Source organism: Rhinoraja longicauda, chromosome 40, assembly GCF_053455715.1.
Source record: "Rhinoraja longicauda isolate Sanriku21f chromosome 40, sRhiLon1.1, whole genome shotgun sequence".
NCBI lineage: Eukaryota > Metazoa > Chordata > Chondrichthyes > Rajiformes > Arhynchobatidae > Rhinoraja > Rhinoraja longicauda.
In genome coordinates this window covers 9260496-9281323 of record NC_135992.1, presented here as the reverse complement: position 1 = coordinate 9281323, position 20828 = coordinate 9260496, and the positions used below count along the sequence as shown (strand labels likewise).

Genomic DNA, 20828 nt, shown 5'->3' with positions numbered 1-20828 from the left:
CCTCATTGGAGGTATTTATTCACAAAATGCTGGAGTAACTCAGCGGGTCAGGCAGCATCTCAGGAGAGAAGGAATGGGTGACGTTTCGGGTCGAGACCCTTCTTCAGACTGATGTCAGGGGAGGGGGCGGGACAAAGGAAGGATATAGGTGGAGACAGGAAGATAGAGGGAGATCTGGGAAGGAGGAGGGGAAGAGAGGGACAGACCTGCTGAGTTACTCCAGCATTTTGCGAATAAATACCTTCGATTTGTACCAGCATCTGCAGTTATTTTCTTATACTACCTCATTGGAGACCCTCGGACTATCTTTGGTCGGTCTTTACTGGCTTTACTTGCACTAAACGTTATTCACGTTATTCCCTTTATCACATTTCTGTACAATCGGCTTGATTGTAATCATGTATTATCTTTCCCCTGACTGGTTAGCACGGAACAAAAGCTTTTCACTGTACCTCGGTACACGTGACAATGAACTCAATTCCTCCTCATCTCCTTCCTAAAAGATCGTCCCAGGTGATACGGTAAGAAAATAACTGCAGATGCTGGTACAAATCGAAGGTATTTATTTCACAAAATGCTGGAGTAACTCAGCAGGTCAGGCAGCATCTCAGGGGAGAAGGAATGGGTGACGTTGATATCCCAGGTGATACTTGTACAGCACTGTGTACAAAAATGACTTTCCCCTGTACGTATGACAAATGAAGTACCGTACGCTTCTTTTATCAGCTGGAGATTAGCCTTGCAAGCTGCCTTTTCGATTCGATGCAACAAATGAGAAACGGTAGTCCAAATTCTGCATAATTAATACGTTATTTCTTTTCATGAGAGAGTTAAAACAAAACCAAGGCGCGATCTGCCTTTTAGTGAAAGATGTGCAATTTCATGTAATGTCCTCTCTGCTGCACTGCCCAATTTTTATTGCCCATTGCAGCATAAAATGATTCACTTGGTGCCAGGGAAGTGATGTTGGGCCTTCCATGTCCAGCTCAGCTGTAAAATCCCCTGTGCATACCTGCCGTTTCGTTTGCACTTGAAATGTAGCTATATTTAGAAAGCAGAATATATCTCATCTATCAATTCACAGATTTTTGTTATTTTTCTTTTTAAATGTTCCTGCAGGTTTCTGCCTACTAAAATGGCGCCGTGACGTACTACGGTTTTTCGGGTCGAGTGGTCTATCTTGTTCCTCTAGTATCTTTGCTTCCAACTGAAGAAACAGGCAGCTAATGTTAGAATCCAACGTGAAAGCTGTCTGTTTATTTGGTCCAAATTCTGCCTAATTTTGCTAAATTTGACCAACATTAGCTGTGATTCAGTCCATTGGGAACCGTATCAAGACTGCCCTTTGCCTTCTCAGCACCAGTTAAGGGAACACTTATCAGCGGAAAGTGGTCTTCCATTGTTACAAGCAACAATCAGAACTTGCGCCCTTCCTTTATACTCAAATGTAAATTATTCATTCATTAAGAATAATCTCCAAAGCCACAAAATGCTGGAGTAACTGCAGGCCAGGCAGCATCTCTGGAGAGAAGGAACGAGTGACGTTTCAGTGACTGAAACATCACCCCTTCCCTCTCTCCAGAGATGCTGCCTCTCCTGCTGAGTTACTCCAGCGTTTTGTGTCCATCTTCAGTTTAAACCAGCAACTGCAGTTCCTTCCTGAACAAGAATAATCTCGGTTGACTTCCCAGCTGTTATCAGGCAAATGAACCACTGCCAGCAACTAGTGTGCAGTCCTGAGGTACTATCCACCTCATTGGAGACCCTCATATTATCTTTGATTGGACTTTACCTTGCACTAAACGTTATTGCCTTTATCATGCACGTGGATGGCTCGATTGTAATCATGTTTTGTCTTTCTGCTGGCTAGTTAGCACGCAACAAAAGCTTTTCACTGTACCTGGTGTGGGACTTCTGATCACAACACAACTTGTGCGAGTGATATCTAGAGCGTGACTGAAAACAAACCTCTCCTTGTGTGACACCTCAACCTTGAACCAGCTCTACTCTGAACATTTTTCACCTTGAACATCAGAAACTTTAATTGTGATTGCATTTAACCCATGGTGTTGCGAGTTCAGTAGGCAAGTTAGCTAGCGGAGTCACAAAAAGTGAATGATTCCCCAATTAATTATTTAAGTCAAATGTTGAGCTCCATTATTAATACAGATTTAAAGACATCAGAGCAAGAGTAAAAAAATAAACTCGTTCTTTCTTGCTTGCAGGAAGGCGTGCATTCGAAAGTGTTGTTATCTCTTAAAGTGTGATAGTCAGCTAGCAGCTGCCCAGCCAAAGAGCACAAGTAGAGGTAAATTATTTTCCTCTTGGAGTTGGAGTGATAGTGTGGAAACAGGCCCTTCGGCCCAACTTGCCCACAGCGGCCAACATGTCCCAGCTACACTAGTCCCACCTGCCAGCATTTGGTCCATATCCAAACCTGTCCTATCCATGTATCTGTTTCTTAAATGTTGGGGATCGTCCCTGCCCCAACTTGTCCCTGCCCCAACTCCTCTAGCAGCTTGTTCCATGCATCCACCACCCTGTGTGAAAAAGTTACCCCTCGGATTCCTATTAAATCTTCTGCTAGGGAACCTCTAACCGCTGTGAGGGCATAAGTTAGAGCAGAATGCTACTTCTCCACAGAGCAGAGACGGTAACATTGCAGTAGAGCTGCTGCCTCACAGCACCAGAGACCCGGGTTCCTTCCTGACTACGGGCGCTGTCTGTACGGAGTCAGTTCGTTCTCCCCGTGACCTGCTTGGGTTTTCTCCGAAATCTTCATTTTCCACCCACAAAGGCGTGCAGGTTTGTAGGTTAATTGGCTAGGTATAAATGTAAAATAGTGGTGTGTGTGTGCGTGTTGGGTGGTGTTAACATGCACGGGGATCGCTGGTCGGTGCGGACTCAGTGGGCCGAAGGGCCCCGTTTCCGCTCTGTATCTCTGAACTAAACGCCGAGCGGAATTTGTGTTTTAAAAAGTTTGGTTGAAAGTTGCACTGGAACGAAGCACCCAGCTGTCAGGAGGAGACTTCATTACTGCAAGGCACGATATACTTGTCAAAGAAGGTACCACACACAACCAGCTCCAATTTTCATGCTTTTAATACAAACTTAAAAAAGATTCGGAACATTATAAACTATACAGCTCTGACCTCACCTGCAACAAATCTGCAAAAACATCTTAGCATCAAGCAAGTATTGCACAATGTTCCAAAGTAGAAAATCGGGATGTTTCTCAGTCTACAATAAAAGGAATTATTTGTATCCACTTTCCTTAACAGAAAATAACCATTCCTTTCAAAAAAGTAAAATGTACATAATTTGAAAAAATCCTGCCATCGCATTTACTTTTTCTGAAGCATACAATGTCAATATCTGTTTTCAATTTTTTTTGAAAAAATAATTTGTTGCATATGAAATCTGAAATGAAATTACAATAATGTACATTAGAAATATATACTCTTAACCTTTACAAACATAGTAAATTATTCAAGCAAAGGAAACCAAAGAAACTTAAGATTCCGATCAGTTAGTGCCAAATTTTTTTAAAATAAAAAATAAAACCAAGCAGTGTTTTTTTTAAATGTTCAAGTAAAGGCTAACATCTGGAATAATACATCACATCACCTCAATGAAGAACACTTGGGGTGGGAGGGGGGGAGGGAAGGAAAGGAAGAAAAAGTCCTCAAAAGGCAATCATTCTAAACAAAATTACCAGTTTCTCTTGCCCCGATGCATCCAAGTACCCTTATGAAACAGGGACACCTTGGAATCAACTGGAAATTGAAACCAATTGTATAACCTCACCACTAGATCTTTTCTTAGATTTGTTCCTATCCCTTAACTGAGAGGCAGAACATAGGCATGAACAGCAAGGGTGCCCAAGAATCAGTGTGGGGTCTGGCACTGTGGTTCAACTGAGCACCACGAGTTGAGTAGATCAGGTCGTTGATACTCTAAGTGAACTACTCTTGGCCAAGCAAAACTCCTTCACCAATTTGAAGGCTGGAAGTCTCAGACATGTGGGGATTACTCTTCAAGGAGGTCACAAGTCTTGTAGGATTTGTGTCACAGTGAGGGGTTGGGGGTGGAGAAGAGATGGTCAGGTGTCAAAGGCAAGGCTGCTCAAGTTGCTATCTTGGCCGTAGGGCTTCAAGCCCCATGGTCAAATATGTCTTCTGTTGATGTTGTTCTGTTTCATCCTGCTGTTACCATGACCAAGTTGTATTACTATACGAAATAAAAATCATGTACCAGGGCCACATGCTCTTACGAGGCAGTCAGCCAAAGTATGCCATTTCCAGTCTTTGTTCACACTTTCCCCACTGATATTGAACTGGCAATCTGAAAAACCTTCCCCGTCAGCAAGATGCCAAACTTCGGAAGAACACAGTGAATGCCAAATGATCACTGATCACAAACAGGGAGGGCAGGGATTATTTTTACTTTGTAAGTCAAAAGCTTGAAGTGTCCCTCGAATGTGAGCAGAACAAAATTTGCAATGGTCCTTTTACCCAACACGATACTCTCTGTATTCCTTCCGACACCAGAAAAGTGCATATTTCCTGTCACCCTTTTATTTTTAAATTAAAGTAAACTAAACTCCAGCAAGCCAGAGAAATCTTTTTTTTAAAATGCAGATTTTGAATCGTGTTTAAATGCAACCCTTCCTGTTTGTGAACATATAATTGGGCGACCATCTTCAATTTCAGAAATACCAGCGTTGTAAATTATAGGCAGTTGTGGCTTTTGCATTTGAGGGTGTCGCATGCTGCACCCACACAGATCAGATTAACAGAAAGAGGTCGTCATTTTGATATGGAGCAGAGAAAGTACGGGGGCAGGGAGAAGAGGGGTTTCAACACTTCTCAAATGATCGCTTCAGCAGTCTTAGTCTTATTGTAGTGTGTTTGGTATGTTGGGAGAACAGCACAAGACAACATCAGCTCAAACAAAAATCGTTAATTCCAGCATCGCAGACTGGATCCTGGGTTGTGACGACTAGATAAAGTTGGGATGGCGGTGGGGTTTAGTCACAGTGTGGGATGCACTGAACAATAGCGACTCAGCCAAACGAGGGTTATGACAGTCCGGACGGCTGAGACGGTGGACAAGCAGATTATACAGCAGTTGCAACATGCATGTATGATTAGTCCTTAGTTCCCCTTACTCAGAACTTTAATTGGTTAAGGCTTTAACAACTTCAGGACTCCCACAACAATTCAAGATTACAAATACTAAAACAGATGGCTGTATTCGTCTGGTCCTACAGAACTTGTGTACTACCTTGATCATAACAATATTTGCCTCAAGTGGCTGCGTTTAAATTGTTTAAGGTTTCAAGCCACAGGAACATTTCAATGCTAGAACCATACGCAAAATATAGGACTTTTTCTTTAAAACTGAAAATCAGAGAGAGGACAGAAGGTATGAGAGGTTTTCATCCTTTAATCTGGGTCATTCCCCCCCCCCCAAAAAAAAATACTGTGGTTAGTATCACCAGCAATCCATATCAACATGGCTGTACTGGGTCCAATGTTCAAAGTAACAGCACACCAAGGAGAAAACAAAAGCAAGTTGGACAACTGGTAAATCTGTCACTGGGGACAACCTTCAGGCAATTTTAAGTGGCCAGTACAAGTAGCCCCCCCCCCCCCCCCAAGCAAACTTCAGAGGCCATCAGCTACTGACTATATTGTGGGAAGTGTCGTAGGTAGTTTATAAATACTATGGTACTTTCATGAACTATAGTGTCCTTCGTCTGAAACATGTACTTGTGCAGATTGTAAACCTCAGGTGAGCTTTATTTAAATGCTAGTTTAAACCCAGCCTTTTCTCACTTTAGCTGCACTGTTTAGGTCGGGCACAATTATCACAGTAAAGCAGGGAAATAAATCAGAGGAGACACTTGCACTATCTAATAGGCTATCTAACAGAGCAATGTTGGTTGAGTTCTAGAAACATTCTGCCTCCTTCACTAAAACAAAAGGAGTGGCTGGCGATAGAAGATTGTTAAACAACCAAGCTGATCAAGCAAAGCCCTGGCTCGGGATTCTCTCCCCACTTTTAGTACCAGTAATAATACATCTGAAGGCAGAACAAACAATTCACATCTGGCAACGCCCAGTGCCAAATAAAGAGCTTTGGTCATCCATCTTTTCGGCTGAAGCGCCAGCTTAGTTATTCTAGGCAGGCTTTCAGAATAAGTTAAAATGAATTCTCTTCAAGAGTGGTTTGGAATAAGCCGATTACAGTTTGAACAGTGGGTAAGACGAGACGTGCAAAGGGCAGACGAGAGCTAGTAGGAGGTCGAGAATATCCTTGGGGTGAACCAAAGTTTGTCCAAACCTTGTGGATCATAAACAGCACTAGTCCTCTTGCATATATTCATAATGTGTACAAGTGCTTCCTTTGATGTGCAAACACCACTTTTATTCTTTTCTAAGATTCTAAAATCTAATTAACTGTTCTAACAAACCTTTTAATTTGGTCAAATGTTGCAGCAAAATAGAACAACTCTGAAATATTAGGATAAAATATTTATCAAACTGACAATCTCATTACTGCCACCCTATTCATCTCCGGGACAGACATAACCAGACTGGTCATTTAAGACATGCTGGAAACGCATCAAATTAAATATTACTCTTTGCCTCAAGGACAATGCTTGATGTTTTTTTTCAATAATAAATTGCAAAATAAACACTGCTGCATAAGTCTTTGTGTCTAGATGACTGACTGATCAAGCATGTTGTACAACTTTGCTTCAAAGAACTTTGTCAGATCCCTTTGAAGATCCCTCTGCAGCTCCTTCCAAACTTTCAAGGCAAAGCTTCCAGATGCAGCAAGATCTGGCCGTCTGTGGTACAGATTCTCATTACAGTAAAAGCTGCTGACTACAAGCTTGCTTCAGGGTTCATGAAATCTTAACTGCAGCAACCTTCAAAGTCCTGAATTTGATAAATTCAATACCATTCTAAAGGGCCACATTCTCCAGAGAGGAAAGTGCCTGAGCATCATTTAACTATAGCTCGTGACGAGTAGAAAGATCCTGTTAACTAAAGTTGCTCAGCAAACAAAGTAGAAGCAGACTCTGCAAGAGCTGACCTCAAAACACACTGCACGGCTTCTCAATAAAAAGGATGGGTCCTCAACTTATTACCATGGGAGCAGTATAGGTAACAGCGTCGTTCTAGTTGAATACTCCAGTGACGTGCATCAGATTCAATTCTTCACTTTCAGGAACCTGAAAACTAAAGGGAGACAAGGCAGTCTAGCTTTTCAATGACTGATGGGATGCAGCGTTTACTACAAGGTGCCGACCTGTAGGATAGCCATATAGCATTTGAACTATAATTTGGTCACTTGCATCCTTTCTAGAGGATTAGATTCCACCAACATACCGGACATGCATGGATCTGGCACATTACTCTACAGCTAAAAGCAAGAAGCCAATGTGCAGCAGAATTTAACAGATAACTTGCTTCATGCACGTAACAGCTGACCAGTTTTGGGCAATGTCTAGGTGCCGCAGTTAGGCAAATCCTGACATTTTTTGAGCTAGTCATTTACCATTGCAGCTACATCTAGCATCCGAGGAGAATATCTCGCAGCACCCCTTATAGAAAACGTGCTATCCCAACCACAATGCGTCCCTTCCACCATCAAAACCTTGATCCCACTTTTAATAAACGTAGTGCAGGTTCATCTCCTTGCATTCGCAGAAAGAGGAGAAAAAGAGCTCGGATCAAAAGGACCCGGCCGAAAAAAACACAAATGGGGACATTGGCCAGAAATCCAGGGTTCAAAATTCAAAAAGGTATCACAGAAAGATGGTTACACTGGGATGCAAACACCCAGCCATCACTTCTCTGCAACATTTAACTCTGCCACCGTGATCATTTGCAGACTGAGATAGGAGGAGGCTCTCTGTACGATGGATGCAAGGTACTGCAGGTCTTCAATGTAGAACTTGTTACTTAGTACAACTAAATGTTATTAGTCCATGGAGCACGATGCACAGCTTCACAGGAGTGTGTTTTGGTTTTTTTTGCTAGTTGCCACAATACAGTAGTAATTTGAATGAGGAGATCAACATGGATGAAGACCTTCAAAAAGCCCTTTAACCAAGACGGCAGATTCCGTTGCAGTGTGGAGCGAGGTGTTCTTGTTGACAAGACTTGCTGAGTTTTAAGAGAGAGAGAGAGAGAGAGAGGTGCAGAATCAATTCCATAACTCCACAGACATCCAGCTGGGACTGGGTAAGAGACACTCAAGATGCTTTTTTTTTTTTGGCAGAATTCTGCTTCACAAATGAACCTGCCAAACTTGTACGTCAGTAATGGCTTCTCATCCCACAGCACTATAGCAACAATTAAAATAAAAACATGTGGGAAATGTGTTCTCCTAGCAACCCTGATCCAGCTCCTACTTACCAACTACAGTGCAAAATGAAACACGGATAGATACTGGCACAGGTGTGAGGTAATGCCCCAAATCCAACTGCTGTGAACAACTGATAACACTACCAATTATATATTGTGACCTTTACTCTACTCAAATTTGGAGTAGTCTAAATATTTCAGTATTCCACTTTTAAGAAGGACTTTTGGTGCTATGTTTCCCAAGGGAGGAATATAATATTCTCAACAAAAAAAAATAGGTTTAATCAACTACAACCTACCGATGGATTGCAGTTTGTGACTTGAACGATTTCAAAGAAAATTTTGAAAACTTGGGAGACGATCAAAGTGGGATTGGAGGCATAACTTTAAACTGTTCCCAAAGTGCTCTTCAACACGATATATTAGTGTTGGCCTTCTTTGAGTTCTATGTATAGAAAGGGTTCTTCACTAAATATTTTAGTTTGCCAAGACCACTGGCTGAAATGGCTGGTTCGGATACTGCATGGTATTCAAGTTGAAGTCGAGTCCTTCCACAAACGGGGCTTTCTCGCCCAGGTTGTTGTTATTGAAGATGGGTGGCACCTCAAAGGCATTGGGGAATGGCGCTGGGCCAGAGGACGACTGGTTCTCATTCCCGAAGTACAAGCCCAGTGAACCTGGGTAGACAAACTCCTTGGCGTTGGGAGAAAGGGAGGATGGTGGGATCTGGCTGCTGCTGAGGACCAGCGAGTGCATGGATGTGGACAAACCCTTCTGCTTCACCAAGCCGTTGGTCGGGGAGCGGGCCATTCGGCGGCCTCCAGTTTTCATCTTGGTGGACCCAAATTTGGTGGCAGCAAAGGCTGCCGTGGTGAATGTGATTGGCTGAGCCGACCTCGGGATGAAAGTGGGGCTCACCGAATTGCCAAAGGATGGAGACGGGGAATTAGACAAAGAGTTGCCCTGGTCAGTGATAGGTGTGAAAACCTGGGCTTCCGGGTTAAAGCTGCTCTTTATCTCCTTGTCCAACTCCGCGCTCTCATTGTCGTCCATGTACAGGACCTTCACAGCCCCCTTCTCACCAATCTGATAGGACACCTCGAACGGATCAATCCAAAGGCTCAACTCTTGGGGGACATTGGCGCGAATATCTTCTATATCCAACCCGCTCCTCCTTGCAGCCTGCTCGATGATAGGATCCACAGTCTCTCCGATATGGACACACCTGTACCCCGATCCCTTCAGGGGCTTTTCTAGATACCAGTGGCCCTCATATTTCTGTTTCAGCAGCCGCTCCAGCTCCTCCCCAAAGAGGTCTGCACGTCGCCGGGGTAACTTGTTGTACAGGTAGGAGATTATGAAATTTAAAGCCACTTTGATCTCCAAATGCATGCTTGATATGGTGACCGGGGGAAGGCAGTGTTGAAAGAGCTTCAAATCTTCACACAATTCCTTAAAAAGGAGAAAACGAGCAGTTAGTGTACACATACATTTTCTGCGTGCAAACATTCAGCTTTAAAAGGAATGGCTTACACAAGAGCTCATTTTAAGCATGATTAGGGCACAGATTCAAGTCGCGTTTCAGTCATAACACCTAAAGACAACAAAAATAAAGTGAAATTCCACAATGAGCGATAGCCAAGAAGGGTCTTGACCAAAGATACTAGAGGAGCAAGATGAACCACTCCGTTGAAATCGCCTATACTGAAGTGTAGTACGCAAAGGAGCGGAACGGCCGCCATTTTAGTAGGCAAAACCCGCTGTTCGCTCTGCCTCTCGCAGTGTAATCAGTGTTACGGGGGAACAGTATGTGTGATGATACCATAAAAATGCAGAATATATCTCATCTATCAATTCACAGATTTTTGTTATTTTTCTTTTAAAATGTTTATGCAAGTTTCTGCCTACTAAAGTGGCGCCGTGACATACTACGGTTTTTAGGGTCGAATGGCCTATCTTGCTCTGCTCTATTATCTTTGGTCTCGACCCAAACCGTCACCCATTCCTTCTCTCCAGAGATGCTGCCTGTCCCATTGAGTTACTCCAGCATTTTGTGTCTATCTTCTTAGAAATAAGATTAGTTTGGCTCAGTTTCTAAATTGGTCAAAGGATGACAACATCTAGGGAGCATAGTATCACAGAATGCTGGAGTAACTCAGCGGGTCAGGCAGCATCTCTGGAGAGAAGGAATGGGTGACGTTTCGGGCCGAACCGAAACGTCACCCATTCCTTCTCTCCAGAGATGCTGCCTGACCCGCTGAGTTACTCCAGCATTCTGTGATACCTTCGATTTGTACCAGCATCTGCAGTTATTTTCCTGCACATCTAGGGAGCAAGTTGCTACTGGTTTGGTCAATGGAGCCTTGCACGGCTTTCCAAAAGAGGATAAAGAGAAAACAAAAAAAGAATTAAAATGAAACCATTGACAATTCATAAATCCCACCTCTCTATTGCATGAAGAGCTTTCCTTCGGAGATTATTTTAATTGTGTTCAAAAATCACAAAGCATTCTGACAGAGGAAATAAAATGAAATTCGTTGCTGGAGGAGTTATCATTAGAAGACAGATTAAAGATAATTAGCAAATTAACTTTAAAAAAAACCACAATCTGGAATACATTGCCAAATCAGATTAAAAAAACAGCGATGATAAAGGGCAGGAGAGTGGGAGTAATGGAAGGGTACATGAGGAGAGCTGGCAGTCACATTTGGATGGGTGTCCTCTCCCTGTGTTGTATCAGAATGGAATTCCATCCGTGAAGCAGAGCCACACATTCAACAGACTCCTGGTAACAGGCTTGTAATTACCAGTACTTCACCTTACTGTACAGTTCAAAGTGTTCTTTCCAGACACGCTCCCAGTTTGAATGGACAAACTGTACTGCTGACCAGTTACAAAGATTCAGAAGGTACAAGATATTCATACTTGCATCATACTCCCACAAATCCTTGTAACAATGTCGGCTGGCTGCAAGGCAGAGCAAGCAACACCTACAGAGCGCACCGCGGTTTCTCAGCACCTTCCAAACCCGGGGCCTTTGCCTCCGGGGAGTGCATTGGAACACTCACCCGCACACACTATCCCGACTTGGAAATAATAGTCTAGTCGAGAGATCAACGCCGAAACAGGCCCTTCAGCTCACTGAGTCTGCGCCGAACAGCAACCCCTATACCTTTATCCCCCACTAACACTATCCCACACACTAGGGACAATTTACAATTTTTACCAAAGCCAATTAACCGTCAAACCTGCACATCTTTAGAGTGTGGGAGGGAACCAGAGCACCCGGTGAAAACCCACCTGATCATTGGGAGAATGTACAAACTTCATACAGCCAGCACCTGTAGTCAAGATTGAACGAACCCTGTTCTCTGGCGCTGTAAGGCAGCAACTCTACTGCTTTGACACCCCTTAAGTATCCCTTTATTGGATAATAGGATTTCAGAAAAAACAAGAGCTTTGTTTATAGGGATGGATAAGTCTCCTAAAATAAAATAAAGTTGTACACTTTGTTTTTCCTTTATACAATTTTGAACATAAAGATTCCATGGACTACAACTCTGAGCATGTTCAAATCTTACAATAACTTTTGCAGTTAATGTAAAATCTACTTAACTTCAACTGGTGCCAGTAGATGATAGATCTCTGTGACATATAATCAATTGCCGTTGGGTGATAGCAAGATCTTAATGGCAACGCTCCAAATGACCACTGCCGTGAGAGAAGCTTATGCCTGTTCTGCGTCCCATCTACAGACATCCAGCTAATGAGCTGTCCTTTCGTCGGGCCATCCGGTTTCAAGTAATTACATTAAAAAGCATTCCAAGTGCCAAGAAGATGGGTTTGAGAAATGGGATCATTCCCCCAAAATCACATTATTCAAAGTGGAGTGGAGAGAATGTTGCCAAGGTCACATTCACCAAGGGAACAAGGATCATTGCAGAAGGATTTGATCAGAGGCTGCACAAGCAGAGTTGGGAACATGGCATTTACATTTTGCATTACGCAACATAAGCAACAGGACAGATTATTAAAAAGCACACGTGATTGATTAGCCCGAACTCGTAACTTTTTGTCAGGAAAGCATCTGGACTGCAAGGGACTAACATTCAGAAAGATAGTGGTAGAACAGCCATCTCACAGAGGCAGAGACCCAGGTTCAATCCCGACCTCGGATGCTGTCTGTGTGGAGTTTGCACGTTCTCCCTGTGACCTTGTGGGTTTCTTCTGGGTGCTCTGGTTTCACTCCACACCCCGAAGATGTGCAGGCTTGTAGGTTAATCGGCCGCTGCAAAATTGCCCCGAGAGTGTGGGGAGTGGATGCGAAAATGGGATAACATGTAACCAGTGTGAATGTTCCAAACTCTGCTTGTGCAGCCTCTGATCAAATCCTTCTGCAATGCCCTTGTTCCCTTGGGTGATCGATGGATGGACGACGCGGACCCAGTGGGCTGGAGAGCCTGTCTCCGCGCTCTACATTTAAACTAAACATTCAACCAAAAACTGATTCTGGAAACTATTTGCTGTAGAGTTGGGTTCTGGATAGAAAATGCTCCCTAAAGCCACACAAAAAAACCCAGCACGGCAGCGTAAATGCTATAACCCCATGATCATAATGTAGCTCTTTTACACCTCATTTATCAGAGCAGTGAGCTGTACAAGAACTTGACAATGGATGGCGACATTACCGAAAGGTTTTTATATGCTTGAGATATCCCCGCTATATATTGACACACCAGCCTCTGTGGACACTGCAGAAACAGGCATTTATCTAAAGCCAAGACAAGCTGATTACAGAACTGGACAAAGGAAGAGTCCTTCAAATGCAGCCCGTAACATTAACAACACAAGGCAGTGCAGGAAGGCACAGAAGTCAGCACCTCATCAGCACAATGAAACAAATCACCATTACAATGACCAGTTTCACAGCATATGAACTTTAAAAACCGCTCTGTTTATGCTGTGTGGATTGGAGTGGTCTACGACAGAAAAACAGGGCCCGGATTTTATTTTAATTGACTGTGAGAGACAGAACGAACCTAAAAGCAACACCAATTTTGCATGTTATGACTGACCATCTTGTAAACAAATGCAAGACCAATAACACAGTGGTGATTCAGGAACCAGGATTCAGGTAAATGTAGAAGCTGAATGTAATTTAAATGCTAATTGAACACCGCGCCATAAAGTTGTGGAAGGCAGAAACACTGGACAGTTTAACACTTGAATATTCCATGTACTACCCTGTGGACTTTCGTCTACACCCGTGCTTAACTTTTGCGATGATTTTCACAATCCACGTCAAAAATATTTTGCAGTTTTAAAATTCCTTGTGTGTCTAAACCCAACTCTACAACTTCATTTTTAATTGACTATGTTTGCATTCAGCAGCATTTACAGAAATTAATTGGCATACACTAAATTCAGCAACATCCTTGATGTCTAAGTGTTGTGCTGATTAAAGACTAATTTGAGGATGCAAGGAACCACAGATGCCGGTGTAATTTGAATCAGACTAATTTGAACTGTGTCAACGATCACGCGCACTTGCAAATTGTGCCAAGATCCGAATATGTCGACATACCCTTTTACCTCCACAGATGCTGCTTAACCCACTGAGATCAAGTGAAGACAACGTTTCGGACCTCAGACTGATTGTCGCGCGGAGGCAGGGCAAAAGCTGGAAGGGAGGTGGGGGAGGGCAAGGACAAAGCTCGACAAGTCAGAGTTCTTCCAGCAGTTTGCTACACATTAACTGTTTTTTGCTCCTCTCCAAATGTGACACCCGACCCGCTGAGCATTTCCAACATTTTCTGTCTTTACTTTTCCACCTATTGAGCATTTCATGGAATATTTATTAGAGCGCTGGCAAAACAGAAGGTTGAAGTTACCTGGCGCAGCTAGGATGAAAGCAACAAAACCACTAGCTGACAGTGATCATTATTATTTAAGTAGAGTAAGGCTGCCTCCGTAGTCCTTCAACAAGACCAAATGCAGCATAACAAATGCACCTATTTCTACTCCCCAGCGTTTGAGGCTCATTGAGGAGGCGCTGTGAACTGTTTGCGTGCTATTGTATGTTTCATTTTTTTTCCTTAGTACCTAATCAGATGTACAGCACTTTGGTCAACGTGGGTTGTTTTTAAATGTGCTATACAAATAAAATTGACTTGACTTGGCTTGATAAATTTGAGGAGAGGAGAAATCACAAGCTATTCTTTTGGTGCAACCCAAAGCTAGATACAGACCCTGGAGACTGCACATGCTAGAATCAAGGCAAAAAAATAAAGTGCTGGAGGACCTCGGAGGGCAGCCATCCTTTACCTCCACAGATGCTGCTAGACCTGCTGAGGTTCTCCAGCACTTTGTTCTCTGCTCAAGATTCCAGCATCTGTGGCCTCGTGCCACATTGAGCTCAAATTTCCCCTCTAGAAGCATGGAAGGCCACTCCTTCTGCCTGGAAACAGAAGGTTTCAAATCACTTTTCTGCAATACATGTTGTTCTGTTTTCTCCCTTTCTCTTCCTCCCCCCCCCCCCAACAACGTGTCCTATGCTATTAGAGTTGCCAACTGTCCCGTATTAGCCGGGACATCCCGTAGTTTGGGCTAAATTAGTTTGTCCCATACGGGACCGCCCTTGTCCCGTATTAGTAGGGTTGGCAACTTCCTCGCTCCCAAATAAGGGACAAAGGGTGACATCACCGCCCCGCGCCACCTCACCCAGCGGCCACGTGCTCCTGCTCCACCAATGGCGGCCGCCATTGGTGGAGCGGGAGCACGGGTCCGCTGGTTGGGTGAGGTCACGCGGGGCGTGGGGTGGTGACGTAACCCTTTGTCCCTTCTTTGGGAGCGAGGAAGTTGGCAACCCTACATGCCATGTACCAGGGATGACACTAAGCTGCTCCCATAACTCTGCCAATTCTGGGCAGTAAGTAAGCACTTGCAGAAAGCTGTGGGTGACCCAGATTACATCACCTTCTATTTTCTTCTCCCTGCAGCAGCTTCAGCTGCCACAAAGATAGAAAGTTCATCAGCTGAGGAAAATTGGAAGTGCAAATTCACAGCCCATTAACACGAGATGAGGTGGTGTAGTTTCGAGATTAACTCTTCCATTCCAGTGTACCATCAGATGAGATTCTCAGCTGTTTACCAATAAGACAACGCGTTGGTATTATCATGAGACATAGATAGATAGGACAGACAGAACCTTCTTCCCCAAATACCAGAAGGTACTGCTTTAAGCTACAGGTATCACAAAATGCTGGAGGAACTCAGCGGGTCAGGCAGCATCTCTGGAGAGAAGGAATGGGTGACCTTTCGGATTGAATCGGCACATTCTTGCCATAGAGGGAGTACAGAGAAGGTTCACCAGATTGATTCCTGGGATGGCAGGACTTTCATAAGAAGAAAGACTGGATAGACTCGGCTTGTACTCGCTGGAATTTAGAAGATTGAGGGGGGATCTTATAGAAACTTACAAAATTCTTAAGGGGTTGGACAGGCTAGATGCAGGAAGATTGTTCCCGATGTTGGGGAAGTCCAGAACAAGGGGTCACAGTTTAAGGATAAGGGGGAAGTCTTTTAGGACCGAGATGAGAAAGGTTTTTTTCACACAGAGAGTGGTGAATCTGTGGAATTCTCTGCCACAGAAGGTAGTTGTGGCCAGTTCATTGGCTATATTTAAGAGGGAGTTAGATGTGGCCCTTGTGGCTAAAGGGATCAGGGGGTATGGAGAGAAGGAATACTGAGTTGGATGATCAGCCATGATCATATTGAATGGCAGTGCAGGCTCGAAGGGGCGAATGGCCTACTCCTGCACCTATTTTCTATGTTTCTATGTTTGAGACCCTTCTTCAGACTGATGTGCTACAAGCTACAAGACTTTAAACTACAAGTGAGAGGAGTAAAGTTTAAAGATGTGCAGGGTGGGTTCTTTATTTCAACACAGAGGGTGGAACATGCTGCGGGAAATGATGGTAGGATTTGGAGAGGCTCTGGGAATGGAGGGATATGGAGACATAAGTTGATCTTGGCATCATGTTTGGCACAGACATTGTGTGAGCTGAAGGCCCGTTTACTGTGCTGTGCTCTGCAACAAGAAAAATAACACCCACCTTCAGCTGCAGAGGCCAAGTCAATGGGTATTTTTAAGGTGAACCTTGACAGATCCTTGATTAGTAAGGATATCAGGGGTTATGGGGCAAAGGCATGAGAATGGGGTTGAGAGGGAAAGATAGATCAGCCATGATTGAATGGCAGAGTAGATTTGATGGGCCAAATGGCCTAATTCTGTTCCTGGAACTTATGAACATGAAAAAACACCCCAATGGTATGAACATTGACTTCTCTAACTTCAGATAGTTCCTGTGTCCCTCTCTTTCCCCTCCCCCTTCCCAGTTCTCCCACTAGTCTTCCTGTCTCCTACTACATCCTATCTTTGTCCCGCCCCCTCCCCTGACATCGATCTGAAGAAGGATCTCGACCTGAAACATCACCCATTCCTTCTCTCCAGAGGTGCTGTCTGACCCGCTGAGTTACTCTAGCATTTTGGAGTAACATGAAAAGGGGGTCATTTTCAACATGAAAAGGGGGTCATTTTCTCTGCAATAAAATGTAATTTTTCCAATAAAAAAAAAAAAAGTACAAATGTTTTTTTACAACTCCAATGAAGCACGAAGATTTATGCACACAATTAGAAACACATTGTACACTTGCCCAGGGGGCAGAGAAAGGTCATTGCAGTAAAATGGAGAGTCTCACCGCTGAAACCAAGTATCCAAATTGTAAGGTAGCAAACATACTTCACCTAATCTGATTGACAAGAGAGAAATCTCCTCGATTGCTGCAAATGCCCAAGAGCTTAAAACTACCCTCGCATTTCAACAGTCACAGTAATGCAGAAACACATCACTCGAGTTAACCCCCAAATGCTTTGAAACTCATTTAACCACTTTGTGCAGAGAGCTGTGCTCAATACTGTACAAGATTCCAAGATGATACTGGTCTGCATGATGTTGGGGTATCGAGGCCTGTGAAAGGTTTCCAGTCTTAATCTGAATCATGCTGCAGGAGAGCAAGATCAAAATAAATGACCACCTGTTTTGAGGGGGAGGGGGAAGGCGAACGTACATAATTCTACTTTCCAGACCACCTCCCGCACTAAAGAGCTGCCCCCTCCCTTCAGAACCTGGCTATGGCATTAGATTTGGGGCGTCACAGTGGCGCAGCGGTAGAGTAGCTGCCGTACAGCGCTTGCAGCGCCGAAGGCCCGGATTCGATCCCGACTACTGTCTGTACAGAGTTTGTACGTTCTCCCCGTGACTGCATGGGGTTTTCTCTGAGAACTTCCGGTTTCCTCCCACACTCTAAAGACGTACAGGTTTGTAGGTTAATTGGCTTGGGTTTGTGTACTTGGTATAAGTGTAAATTGTCCCTAGTGTGTAATGGCTTGTGATAGTGTGCGGGGATCGCTGGTCAGCGCGGACTCGGTGGGCCGTAGGGCCTGTTTCTGCGCTGTATCTCTAAACTAAACTAAATCTGTGCACAGCAAATGGACACCGATGCTCACCAACGTACACTGACTCCCCACGTGATAATGCTGCAATTTAAAATGTTGACTTTATTTTCCAATCACCATTTTCAATTGTATAATCCACACAGATTTCTGTGCAGCTCAAAATTTGTCCTCTTGCCATCTAATTTTAACAATTCCACCAATGTCACCTTGCTTTCAGTTGCCCAGGCTCAGAAAATATTACTCCTTCATTAAACTGCTCCAAGACATTCCCTGAAAGCCTTGCCACTTTGCCCAATCTTACAGTCATCAGTTCCCATACCTTCTTTAGTTAGATGTCAAATTTTATTTGACAACGTCCTTGTGAAGTGTTGCTCTGTCAAAGAGTTGAGGAGTGGGGAGATATACAAACAAGGTTGGTTGTGTAATAAAGCAGTTCAGTTTATTGTCATGTGTACAGAGGTACAGTGAAAAGCTTTTGTTGTGTGCTAACCAGTCAGCAGAAAGACAATACATTATTACAGTCAAGCCATTTACAGTGTATAGATAAATGATAAGGGAATAACGTTTAATGCAAGGTAAAGCCAGCAAAGTTTGAGGGTCAGCAAAATGGTAGATGGTAGTTCAGCACTCTTCTCTGGTTGTGGTAGGATGGTTCATTTGCCCGATAACAGCTGGGAAGAAACTGTCCCTAAATCTGGTGGTGTGCAATTTGTGATGGTATTCAAAATAGTCAACTCCATTTTGCTTGTCTGGGTCGAGAACTAGAAGAACAGGTGAGATTTATCTTTACAGTAATAGGATTAAAGATTTGAAAACAATGCCTTTTTGATTCACAAGTTATAGGAGTAGAATTAGGCCATTTGGCCCATCAAGTCTACTCCGCCATTCAATCATGGCTGATATCTGGTTGCCTAATCCAATTTTCCTGCCTTCTCCCCATAACCCTCGACACCCAATCTAATCAAGAATTTGTCTATTCTCTGCCTTAAAAATATCCACTGACTTGGCCTCTAAAGCCCTCTTTAGCAATGAATTCAACAGATTAACTGCTCTCTGACTAAAGAAGTTCCTCCTCACCTCCTTTCTAAAAGAGCGCCCTTTAATTCTGAGGCAATGACCTCTGGTCCGAGACTCTCCCACCAGTGGAAACATCCTATCCACATCCACTCTATCTATGCCTTTCATTATTCTGTAAGTTTCAATGAGGTCCCCCCTCAACCTTCTGAACTCCAGCGAGTACAGGCCCAGTCCTGTCAAACGCTCATCATATGCTAACCCACTGATTCCTGGAATCATTCTTGTAACCCTCTCCTGGACCTTCACCAGAGCCAGCACATCCTTCCTCAGATATGGGGCCCAAATATGCTCACAGTACTCCAAATGCGGCCTGACCAGCACCTTAGAGCCTCAGGATTACATCCCTGGTTTTGTATTCCAGTCCTCTTGATATAAATGCTAGCATTGAATTTGCCTTCCTTACTACCGATTCGACTTGCAAATTAACTTTTGGGAGCCATGCACCACCGGCACTCCCAAGTCCGTGTTCCTTAAACCATGTATGACATTGTTCATTAACTAAAATAGTCCTCAATGTTTTCTGCAATGTATTGCAGTTTCACCCATTTCATCTCCTCAGTCGCTCAATCCAACGTCACTTAACCTTGAGCTGAGCTAGTCTAAACATAGCACATCACAGATCATCTGCAAAGAGATTACATAACATTCTTGCCCCTTTCACAGAAATTCACGCTGAAGTTGATCTCTTATCAGCCCAGGCAGCAATGCCTTTGAAAATCTGTATGACCACCAGTCCCCATAAACAAGTGTAACAATTTACATTTCCAAAAGCTACCTTAATATTTGCCTTCAATATAGGAAGGCACCCAAGGATTACAGACAACTAATCCAAAGTCCAACAAACAAACAGGTCAGGACAAGAGTTCTGGAGTAACTCAGCGGGTCGGGCAGCATGTCTGGAGAACATGGCTATGTGACATTTCGGGCCGGGATCCTTCTTCAGATTGGGATCAGTCTTCACATTACTTAGAAACATTCATCTTTAGTTTAGATATAAAGCGCGGAAACAGGCCCTTCGGCCCACCGGGATCGCGCTGACCAGCGACCCCCACACATTACGTGCAGCGTAGGTTTACTAGGTTAATTCCCGGAATGGCGGGACTGTCATATGTTGAAAGACTGGAGCGACTAGGCTCGTATACACTGGAATTTAGAAGGATGAGAGGAGATATTATCGAAACGTATAAGATTATTAAGAGGTTGGACACGTTAGAGGCAGGCAACATGTTCCCAATGTTGGGGGAGTCCAGAACAAGGGGCCACAGTTTAAGAATAAGGGGTAGGCCATTTAGAACTGAGATGAGGAAAAACTTTTTCAGTCAGAGAGTTGTGAATCTGTGGGATTCTCTGCCTCAGAAGGCAGTGGAGGCCAATTCTCTGAATGCATTCAAGAGAGAGCTAGATAGAGCTCTTAAGGATAGTGGAGTCAGGGGGTATGGGGAGAAGGCAGGAACGGGGTACTGATTGAGAATGATCAGCCATGATCACATTGAATGGCAGTGCTGGCTCGAAGGGCCAAATGGCCCCCTCCTGCACCTATTGTCTATTGACACTATCCTACACACACTAAGGACAATTTTTTACATTTACCTGCCAATTAACCTACATACCTGTACGTCTTTGGAGTGTGGGAGGAAACCGAAGATCTCTGAGAAAACCCACGCAGGTCACGGGAAGAACGTACAAACTCCGCACAGACAGCGCCTGTAGTTGGGATCGAACCTGGGTCTCCAGCTCTGCATTCGCTGTAAGGCAGCAACTCTACTGCTGCGCCACCACGCCGTTCTATGTGCCTTCAACATAGGATGGCTGCCCATCTTGGTTTCACAAATCTTGTCTTTACCAGACTA

The 20828-nt window shown here is 43.9% G+C and overlaps 1 protein-coding gene across 1 annotated transcript in view; it reads right to left on the bottom strand.

Moving 5' to 3' along the window:
* Nucleotides 1-3098: 3098 nt before the first annotated feature.
* The window catches only part of LOC144611318 (protein Tob2-like), a 36067-nt gene continuing 18337 nt past the window's right edge, over nt 3099-20828 (bottom strand). Inside the window, exon 2 of the mRNA XM_078430367.1 lies at nt 3099-9836. Coding sequence (XP_078286493.1) covers nt 8862-9776 — 915 coding nt within the window. The 5' untranslated portion in view covers nt 9777-9836 and the 3' untranslated portion in view covers nt 3099-8861. The remainder of the gene's footprint in view (nt 9837-20828) is intronic.